Genomic DNA, 12,583 nt, shown 5'->3' with positions numbered 1-12,583 from the left:
ACTTAAAGTCGAAGTGGTGCCACCAGGGTCGATGCGATTCGTCCACGGTGAACTGAAATATTCCCTATTCACCTTTCCTCAAAGTCAAAATCGCAGTGTCTTCCTCCCTGTGCGCATGAAAACAAATCATAGGAGTGGTTGCTCCTCTTTGTTGTCGATGTTCAGCCAACCAGTGATGGAAAATCCACCTTTCTTACGTTGGGGACCAAGTCTGCCCTGAGTATAACCATTGTTTGCTTCCCCTCTCTCCCAAATAAAATATGTTACGCGTTTCATAGTTCTGAGAAATATTTGAGATCACACTCAATTGAAATGTAAAAGCTCGTCTTGCGTTCGGCTAAAGGGGACCCGATTGAAACGTTGAACAGTTGACATTAAATAACTTTCGATGCGGTTTTTTTTTAAACAACAACGAATAATTAATTTCAGATATTTTATTTTTTAGATGTATTATTAATATTTACCAGGCGAGGCCACGATTATATTCGTAGGGAGTTGACGCGTACGTGCGGGTGGCACCGAAATCAAGAACTTCTCGATTCCGGTGGTAAGATAAAAGAGTTTTCACATCACAGGGCATGCACACAAATTGTGTTGCTCGCTCTCCCCCTCTCTCGCTCCCTCCCTCCCCTCTCTCTCTCTCACCCTCTCTCTCTCGCTGTGCCGCAAGCAATCGTATTAAGCCTCGGTGGAGACACAGACTGCCTTCCACCACGGTCTGTCTGCGTGCAGCACCCAAGAAACCAGCTCCTAGAACGCGCTCGGCTTAGCCTCGCCTCTCACATTCATTCGAACCATCATCGTATACCTCTTCTCTCTCACACACACACTATCGTCGCTTTCATCTATGACACCGCCCGTGTGTCTATCACAATCTCTGCTTTGAGACATCTGGTGCCGTCTATTTTATTGTGTCGTCGTTAACGCAACGATATCTTCCACGTGCGATGTCTGTGATGTTCTCTACGTGTGTGTGATTTTGTTGAAGGGAGAGAGAGAAAGACGATGCTCACAGTTCTGATGGCATGTTTCAGTTACGATATATAATGAATTCGTAATCTTATGGTTTCCATCAGATTCTGTTCGTCTTTGAAAGGTTTTTTTAACATTTACTTTTTGCAGAATAGGCTCACTTAGCCATATGTATGTGCGTTTTTGTTTCTGTATGTAAGTGTTCTTTTTTTATCCCAATATTATATTTGTGTCCGATTTCCAAAGCATGTAATGTACATAACTCATTCACGCACACCACAACACACGGCAGTGGGAACTAACCAGGGTTCTTAAAAACATCACAATACAGCAACGTATACACTCACTACACACACACTCACCACACACACACTAATACACTCACTACACACACACTCACCACACACACACACTCATCACACACACCACCCACACTGATACACTCACTACACACACACACACCACCCACACTGATACACTCACTACACACACACACTCACCACACACACCACCCACACTGATACACTCACTACACACACACTCACCACAGACACACACTCATACACTCACCACCCACACTCGTACACTCACCACCCACACCTCACTGTTAACACATGCACGCTACAACCCACGCACACACGCGCACCATGCAAGTTAAATAACAGCAGTCATCACCAACCGAGAACCCCCTGAGCCGCATTCATTTTCCTCCTCTCCGGAGCGTCTCGCATTCAAGTCGAACCTTGACTTCAGCAAAGACCACAACACACAGAGAGAGAGAGAGGCATGGACCCTCGGCTCGCCGCTCTCTTCCAGGCTGTGCTGTGTCTGCTCCCTACTCCCGGCTTCTCTCAGGTGAGTCTCTCTCCTCTCTCTCTCTCTTCCTCTCTGTGTGTGTGTGTGCGTGGTTGCTGCGCTGTGCGTGAACCCCGCTACACGCGAACGTCCCGTACAGAGGGCGTCGATTGTAATGTTCGACGCGCATGTGGGCGCATCAATGTTCGCACGGGTTCTGTGTTGTCGTGTTGTTGTGTTGTCGTGTTGTTGTGTTGTTGTGGTGTGGTGTTGTCGTGTTGTGTGTCGTGGTGTTGTTGTGTCGTGTTGTTGTGTGTCGTGTTGTGTTGTTGTGTGTCGTGTTGTTTGTCGTGTTGTTGTGTTGTGTCGTGTTGTGTTGTTGTGTGTTGTTGTGTCGTGTTGTCGTGTGGCCGGAGTGGTTCGAGTGCCGTTACTTACCAACCTGGCGACCCGAGTTTGATTCCTGCTCGCTCACGACAGATACGAGTGCGATTTTTTAAACCGGTACTGGGCCTCCCATAGGTCGACTCAGCCTCAAATGAGTACCTGGTGCGGTGTGTAGTAGCCATCGCCACTAGGGAGGCAAAGGCGGCCGGGCGTGGTGCTGGCCACCCACCCCCTCGTGTACCGTTCCGGCCTTCATAGGTGCTCGCTAACAGCACTTGCCCCTACAGTCTGTTAAGGCTATATGGGGGATCTTTTTTTGTCAGTGTGTGTGTCTGTGTGTGTGTCTGTCAGTGTGTGTGTCTGTGTGTCAGTCAGTGTGTGTGTCAGTGTGTCAGTGTTTGTCTGTGTGTGTCAGTGCGTGTGTGTCTGTGTGTGTCAGTGTGTGTGTGTCAGCGTGTTTCAGTCGTAGTTTAGTTGTAATTAATTGAAGGTGGAGGGGTTACCAGCCCCTCGCACCCGTCCAGAGCCCCCGTTTAGCCACTATGGTGGACACAGAGTTGCCCGTCCGGCACCGCGAGGAGCTAGGGGGTTGTTTTGCCGGACAAAAATCGGTTGGGGAGAGAGTGGAGAGTTTCCCATACCTGGGCAGTGTGCTTATGACCGGTTCCAGTTTAACAGCAGAGGTCTCACTCCGAATCAGTCGAGCGGCAATATCTTTTCATCGGTTGCGTAACGCTGTGTGGAAGCTACCTGGTCTGTCACTCCGCACTAAGCTTCAGGTCTTCTCGGCCACGGTCATTCCCTCCCTTCTCTACGCTTGTGAAACGTGGACCCCCCTAATGTAACATCTTCGCCGGTTAGAAACATTTAGGCTAGCCTGCCTACGATCCATCCTGGGTTTAACCAGGCTGGATGGTGTGAGGAGCTCACAAATCTTTGAAAGATCTGGGCAAGGTCCCATCGGTGAGCTCCTCTGGTAGGCAAGGCTGCGTTGGCTGGGTCATGTAGCCCGCATGCCCAACCACCGCATGCCGAAACAGCTTTTGTTCGGCCGGATCGAGGGGGCTAAACGGGCGCGGCACGGGCTAGAGAAGAGATGGAGTGATGTGGTACAGGAGGACGTGGAGCTGAGTGGACTTGCCGATGACTGGTACCAGCGGTGTCAAGATCGGCCTCTGTGGAGGAGGCTCGTGAAGGACGCTACTGGGCAGTTGGAGGCAGTTGCCCTCCAACAACAACGGAGGACGGAGGAACGACGCTCACAACAACGAGCGAAGCGCCGGGTGGCTAAAGCACAGCAGGTTGGCACAGTAGGGGGCACAGGTGGTGCATCAGCCAGTCATCTCAGTCATCTTAGTCAGTCGACCCGTGGCACTTGGGTCTGCCCCGTGACCTCCTGCCCACGGGCGTTCGACACTTTACGTGGCCTCAAGGTGCACATGGCCTGGCACAAGCGTTGTGGTGACGTCACCGCCACTTAGTGGCGAATGGCGGTTGTTGTTGTCAGTGTGTGTGTCTGTGTGTGTGTCAGTGTGTGTCAGTGTGTATGTCAGTGTGTGTCAGTGTGTGTGTGCGTGTCAGTGTGTGTGTCTGTGTGTGTCAGTGTGTGTGTGGCCTCAAGGTGCACATGGCCTGGCACAAGCGTCGTGGTGACGTCACCGCCACTTAGTGGCGAATGGCGGTTGTTGTCGTTGTTGTGTGTCAGTGTGTGTGTGTCAGTGTGTCAGTGTGTGTGTGTCAGTGTCCGGCAAAACAACCCCCTACCTCCTCGTGGTGCCGGACGGGCAACTCTGTCGTGGACAGTGCTGTGGGGGGAGGGCCATTTCTAATTGGCTCCTCCCCTCATGGCGTCTATGTCCACCACAGTGGCTAAACGGGGGCTCTGGACGGGTGCGAGGGGCTGGTAACCCCTCCACCTTCAATTAATTACCACTAAACCACGAGTTAAACTGAAATGTGTAACTAATAAGCTTGTGCCAGAGGCCCCGGAGGGACAGGCGTCTATGACGTCTCCTGGCCAAACCCCAATTGGCGGAGCCAGGAGATTGAATCTCTACCCTTGGGGCTCCTCCAGAAACAACGAAAAGCCACTACGGATGGCCACATGGAATGTTCGAACACTCACTGCGGATGAGAGGCTGCCACTCCTCTATCGGGAGCTGGACTGGTACCGCCTGGATCTCTGTGGTATTCAGGAGGTCCGGTGGACCGGTTTTGGCTTCTGCCACCATGAGGGGTGGACAGTCCTCTACTCAGGGCAGCAGACTGCCAAGCAAACAGGGTGTGGCTCTTCTTTTGAACAAAAGAATGAAGGGGGAGTGGGAGCGTGGCGGTGAGGTGTGGGAAGCTGTAAGCCCCAGGCTACTTTGGGCTCGCCTTCCCATAAACCTGAGGCGAGGAGTGGTGGTCGTGGTTACTTATGCCCCCACTGAAGACGAACATCCGTGGAGGGATGCAGGCAAAACCGATGAGTCAGATGCCTTCTATGACCTCCTGTCACAGGTGGTGGCTAAAGTGGCACCTCGGGATAGAGTCATCATGTTGGGTGACTTCAATGCCCGAGTTGGTCATGATGCTGGCACCTGGTCTGGAGTGATTGGAGGGCATGGGCCAGATCAGCTCAATAACAACGGTAGGAGGCTGCTAGATTTTTGTGCAGCCCATGGGCTTGTAATTACCAACACGCTGTTCCGGCATCGGCGCATCCACACAACATCATGGATGCATGCCGGGTCCAAGCAAGAACATCTGCTGGACTACATAGTGATGGACCAGCGGATGCGAGCCCATGTCCTTGACACCAGGACCTACCATGGAGCTGATCTGCCCTCTGACCATCGACTAGTCATCTGTAAGATGCGCCTGCCATTCTTCCACTCCGGTGGTGGGTGTACACCCAGGACCCCATTCCAACCTAAAGTGGCCTGGTCTCAGTTATCTGATGAAAGTTGCAAGCGAGAATTTCATCATCGCTTGCGGCTGGGATTGGCATTGTCCCCCACTCCTCCTGATGTCGAGGGTAAATGGGCGAGGTTTAATACTGTGACTCATAGCTGCTTTGGGTACGTGGTCCAGACCTCCCCAGAGACCCTGGCTGACAGAGGAGGTGTTCAGGATGGTTGAGGAAAAGCGACAAGCCCACTATCATCGGCTACAGAATCCCACGTCAGAGAATGAGGAGGCTTACCGCAGCCTTCGCTCGGAGGTTCGGAGAGCCGTGAGGCGCTGCAAGGATGGGTGGTGGTCGCGGGTTGCTGAGGAGATGGAGTCTACCTCATTGGCCCGCGATCACAAATCTCTATTTACCTCCATCAAAAAAAGTAACCTGCAGCGCCACACCGATTAGCATCATTAGGGGAAAAACGGTGATCCAATCTCCGACCCCCAGGAACAGGTTTGCAGATTTGCTGAGCATTTCTGTGAGGTCCTGGGGGAGGGAAAATCCCTCAGCCAGGAAAACATCGTGGTACTAAGTGAGGATGACCCTGCTGAGGCTGCGGTGCCTCAAATATTGGAAGAAGTCACCCCCTGTGAGTGGCTGGCTGAAGTACCATCTGTTGAGGAAGTACTGAAGGCAATCCGGAGTCTGAGACCAGGAAAGGCAGCAGGCAGAGATGATCTCCCAAGCGAAATGCTGAGGGAGGGTGGCGTTTGTGCACAGACTGCCCTATATGACATCATAACAACAGTCTGGACCACTGGACGGGTTCCGCAGGATTGGAAGGATGCCCTGGTGGTCCCCCTCTTTAAGAAGGGGGACCGCACAGTAAGAGCCATTCCCTGTACACCTTGGGGTGCGACAGGGATGTCCTCTGGCTCCCACATTATTTAACATCTATTTTGACCACGTAGTTCGTGAAGCCTTCAATAGCTGTACCGGGGGAATCTCCATTTGGTACAGATATAATGAGAGGCTGATCGATTCCCGGGTGCGGTCAAGGGATGGCTCCCTATTGCTCAACCACGTTATGTATGCTGATGATTTGGTAATAGCTGCTCATTCAGAGGAGGAGTTGGAGGCGCTGCTGCTGAGACTGGAGTGTGCCAAGAAGAGATGGGGCCTTACCATCAGCCCCACCAAAACTAAGCACATGCCTGGGTATTTTGTACCATCGGACACTCCACCCCCACAACTCCCAATTGGTGATGGGGCAGTTGTGGAGAGAGTGGAGAGTTTCCCATACCTGGGCAGTGTACTTATGACCGGCTCCAGTTTAACAGCAGAGGTCTCACTCCGAATCAGTCGAGCGGCAATATCTTTTCATCGGTTGCATAACACTGTGTGGAAGCTACCTGGTCTGTCGCTCCGCACTAAGCTTCAGGTCTTCTCGGGCACGGTCATTCCCTCCCTTCTCTACGCTTGCGAAACGTGGACCCCTTTAATGGAGCATCTTCGCCGATTGGAAACATTTAGGCTGGCCTGCCTACGATCCATCCTGGGTTTAACCAGGCTGGATTGTGTGAGGAGCTCACGAATCCTTGAAAGATCTGGGCAAGGTCCCATCGGTGAGCTCCTCCGGCAGGCAAAGCTGCGTTGGCTGGGTCATGTAGCCCGCATGCCCAGCCACCGCATACCGAAACAGCTTTTGTTCGGCCGGATCGAGGGGGCTAAACGGGCGCGGCACGGACTAGCGAAGAGATGGAGTGATGTGGTACAGGAGGACGTGGAGCTGAGTGGACTTGCCGATGACTGGTAACAGCGGTGTCAAGATCGGCCTCTGTGGAGGAGGCTCGTGAAGGACGCTATTGGGCAGTTGGAGGCAGTTGCCCTCCAACAACAACGGAGGGTGGAGGAGCGACGTTCACAACAACGAGCGGAGCGCCGTGTGGCTAAAGCACAGCAGGTTGGCACAGTAGGGGGTACAGGTAGTGCACCAGCCAGCCATCTCAGTCAGTCGACCCGTGGCACCTGGGTCTGCCCCGTGACCTCCTGCCTGCGGGCGTTCGACACTTCACGTGGCCTCAAGGTGCACATGGCCTGGCACAAGCGTCGTGGTGACGTCACCGCCACTTAGTGGCGAATGGCGGTTGTTGTTGTGTGTGTGTGTCAGTGTGTGTGTCAGTGTGTGTGTGTCAGTGTGTGTGGGGAGCGATAGTGTAGCGGTTAGCGCGCTGCGCTATGAACCCGGCGACCCGGGTTCGATTCCCGCTCACGGCCAACACCAGTGACGATTATCTGAACTGGTCCCGGGCCTCCCCTAGGTCGACTCAGACCCAAATGAGTGCCAAAGGGTATACAAAGGCGGTCAGGCGTGGTGCTGTCCACACACGTGTACTGGCCCGACCTTGCTAGGTGCTCGCTGACAGCACTGTCTTAAATGGGCACCTGGTGCATTGTGTAAACATCACTACTGGGGAGACAAAGGCGGCTGGGGGAGCCCTTTTGTACCGTGCCAGCCTTCATAGCTGCTCCATAACAGCTCACAGAATTCTCTCCAACAGGCAGCGACGTATTTAGATTGAAAAACTCATTCCTCTAGAACTGCGTTTTTGTGTTTCGGTTGTTGAATGTCTTTCGCCCGCACCTCCAATTAGCGCGGTTGGCTACGTACGGTGCGAAAGAAGTTCAACAAGCACAGCTGTTCGCTCGCTGGCTTCTCAGTACACTTGTCCTGGTGCGGGTCGCGGTGGCAGATGCTGAGTCGTGCAGGTCCAGAACTCCCTTTCCCTAGCGAGAGACTCGAGCTCTACACTACACTATACACTACACTATACACTACACTATACACTACACTATATACTACACTATACACTACACTATACACTACTATACACTACAATATACACTACTATACACTACACTATACACTACTATACACTACACTATACACTACACTATACACTACACTATATACTACACTATACACTACTATACACTACACTATACACTACTATACACTACACTATACACTACTATACACTACACTATACACTACACTACTATACACTACACTATATACTACTATACACTACACTATACACTACTATACACTACACTATACACTACTATACACTACACTATACACTACTATACACTACACTATACACTACACTACTATACACTACACTATACACTACACTACTATACACTACACTATACACTACACTACTATACACTACACTACTATATGCTACACTATACACTACTATACACTACACTATACACTACACTATACACTAAAATATACACTACTATACACTACACTACTATACACTACACTATGCACTACTATACACTACAGTACACTATACACTACACTACTATACACTACACTATACACTACTATACACTACACTATGCACTACTATGCACTACACTATACACTACACTATACACTACTATAGACTGCACTATACACTACTACACTATACACTACACTATACATTACTATATACTACATTATACACTACACTATACACTACTATACACTACACTATACACTACACTATACACTACACTATACACTACACTATGCACTACTATGCACTACACTATACACTACACTATGGACTACTATACTATACACTATACTATACACTACATTATACACTACACTATACACTACACTACACTATACACTATTATACACTACACTATTCAAGACACCATACACTACTATGCACTACACTATACACTACACTATACACGACACTATACACTACAGTATACACTACTATACACTACTATACACTACACTATACAATACACTATACACTACACTACACTATACACTACACTATACACTACTATACACTACATTATACACTACTATACACTACTATACACTATACACTACACTACTATACACTACACTATACACTACACTATACACTACTATACACTACACTATACACTACTACACACTACACTACTATACACTACACTATACACTACACTATACACTACTATACACTACTCACTACTATACACTACACTATGCACTACTATACACTACACTATACACTACACTATACACTACTATACACTACACTATACACTACCCTATACACTACACTATACACTACTATACGCTACACTATACACTACACTATACACTACTATACACTACACTCTACACTACTATACACTACTATACACTACACTATACACTACACTATACACAACACTATGAACTACTATACACTACACTATACACTACATTATACACTACACTATACACTACACTATACTATACACTACTATACACTACACGATGCACTACTATACACTACGCTATACACTACAGTATACACTACTATACACTACTATACACTACATTATACACTACTATACACTATACACTACCCTATACACTACACTATACACTACACTATACACTAGTATACACTACACTATACACTACACTATACACTGCACTATACACTGCACTATACACTACACTATACACTACTATACACTATACACTACTATACACTACACTATACACTACTATACACTACACTATACACTACTATACACTACACTATACACTACACTATACACTACACTATACACTACACTATACACTACTATACACTACATTATACACTACTATACACTACACTCTACACGACTATACACTACTATACACTACACTATACACTACACTATACACTACATTATACACTACACTATACACTACACTATACTATACACTACTATACAATACACTATACACTACACTATGCACTACTATACACTACGCTATACACTACACTATACACTACTATACACTACACTATACTCTACACTATACACTACACTATACACTACTATACACTACACTATACACTACTATACACTATACACTACACTATACACTACACTATGAACTACTATACACTACACTATACACTACACTATACACTACTATACACTACACTATACACTACACTATGCACTACACTATACACTACTATACACTACACTATACACTACACTATACACTACAGTATAAACTACTATACACTATTATACACTACACTATACACTACACTATACACTACACTATACACTACACTATACACTACACTATACACTACTATACACTACTATACACTACATTATACAATACTATACACTATACACTACCCTATACACTACACTATACACTACACTATAAACTACTATACCCTAAACTATACACAGCACTATACACTGCACTATACACTACTATACACTACAGTATACACTACACTATACACTACTATACACTATTATATACATTACACTACTATACACTACACTATACACTACACTATACACTACACTATACACTACTATACACTACACTATACACTACTATACACTACACTATACTATACACTACACTATACACTACTATACACTACACTATACACTACACTATAAACTACTATACACTACACTATACACTACACTATACACTACTATACACTACACTATACACTACTATACACTACACTATGAACTACTATACACTACACTATACACTACACTATACACTACTATACACTACACTATACACTACACTATGCACTACTATACACTACACTATACACTACCATACACTACACTATTGACTGCACTATACACTACTACACTATACACTGCACTATACACTACTGTACACTACATTATACACTACACTATACACTACTATACATTATCCTATACACTACACTATACACTAATATACACTACACTATACACTACACTATACACTACACTATACACTACACTATACTCTACACTATACACTACACTATACACTACTATACACTACACTATACACTACAGTATACACTACTATACACTACTATACACTACATTATACACTACTATACACTATACACTACCCTATACACTACACTATACACTAGTATACACTACACTATACACTACACTATACACTGCACTATACACTGCACTATACACTACACTATACACTACTATACACTATACACTACTATACACTACACTATACACTACTATACACTACTATACACTACACTATACACTACACTATACACTATTATACACTACACTATACACTACTATACACTACATTATACACTACTATACACTATACACTACCCTATACACTACACTATACACAAGTATACACTACACTATACACTACACTATACACTGCGCTATACACTGCACTATACACTACACTATACACTACTATACACTACACTATACACTACAGTATACACTACTATACACTATTATATACACTACACTACTATACACTACACTCTACACTACTATACACTACACTATGCACTACACTATACACTACACTATACACTACTATACACTACACTATACACTACTATACACTACACTATACACTACACTATACACTACACTATACACAGACTCCAGCTCTTCCTGGGGGCGTTCCCAGGCCAGCCGAGCGACGTCGCCCCGCCACCACCACCAGCGGCAGCTGCGTGTGCCGGGCAGGCCCCGGGCAGGCCCCGGGCAGGCCCCGGGCAGGCCCCGGGCAGGCCCCGGGCAGGCCCCGGGCAGGCCCCGGGCCCGGGGTCCTCTCGCAGCGGGACGTTGCTGCCCGCTGCAGTGCGGAGATGTTTGTTTACTTAAAGTGTGAAAGAACTTTGTCACGTGGTTTAGTGAGTATCGTGGTGCAGACTCATTTTCAAATTCCATGTGTTTCTTTGGGTAAGTCAGTGATTTCCTGCTCAAATGAGTAGCGAGCCAGTGCGCTGGGCATTCCACATTCACATGCAGGGTTACTAGTCGATTCAGAATCAGAACCTTCATCTAGACTGCAGGAGGAGCTGTGAAGCGCTTGTCCTCACACATGTCCAGCACGGGAGGATCAGTAAAGTTGCAACAAAAACAAAACAACAGAATAGAGAAAAGGGTAAAAGCAAGTCACTAAAGAGAAATGTATTAATTGTATAAGTACATTAATTATTATAAGTGCATTAATTATATAAGTACAATTGATCAACCTTTGGGGGGCAAGGCATCAAAAACAACAAAACAGTCCCAGACCACAGCAAGATAACGCGACGCAGCACCAGTCCCTCAAAACAATGCCACATTGACACTGAACTTTCGATACACAGGTAAGGGTCACAGTTACAAATCACATTGGCAAATGCGGCTGTATCCAGCACTATTCGAAGGATAATAACCGGCGACGACCCCACACAGCAGTGTTAAATCTTGCACTGATTACCTTGCTGCGAGGAGCGGTGGCGCATCGGTTAGCGTCAACGCGCTACGAATGTGGCCGAGCAAACTTCGATTCCCGCTCACAGGCCAACATCTGGAACGAATGACCGGACCGGTCGTGGATGTCTCAACCACGAGGGAGCATGACCGAGGCAAAAGTGGCCGGGCGTGATGCTCGCTACCCAGCCGACCTTCAAAGGCTGCAGCAGTTGTTCCAACAATTTAAGGCTATACGGC

The 12,583-nt window shown here is 47.1% G+C and overlaps 1 protein-coding gene across 1 annotated transcript in view; it reads left to right on the top strand.

Moving 5' to 3' along the window:
- The first annotated feature begins 648 nt into the window (after positions 1-648).
- LOC116953263 (noelin-like) overlaps positions 649-12,583 on the top strand; it is a 73,361-nt gene continuing 61,426 nt past the window's right edge. Inside the window, exon 1 of the mRNA XM_032973321.2 lies at positions 649-1,827. Within this exon, the coding sequence (XP_032829212.1) occupies positions 1,759-1,827 (69 nt within the window). The 5' untranslated portion in view covers positions 649-1,758. The remainder of the gene's footprint in view (positions 1,828-12,583) is intronic.

This window comes from Petromyzon marinus, chromosome 50 (genome assembly GCF_048934315.1).
Source record: "Petromyzon marinus isolate PM22_M1 ecotype Great Lakes invasive population chromosome 50, UKy_Petmar_22M1.pri1.0, whole genome shotgun sequence".
NCBI classification, from domain to species: domain Eukaryota; kingdom Metazoa; phylum Chordata; class Hyperoartia; order Petromyzontiformes; family Petromyzontidae; genus Petromyzon; species Petromyzon marinus.
The sequence above is the reverse complement of the archived record's forward strand: the minus strand, read 5'-3'. Positions and strand labels throughout refer to the sequence as shown.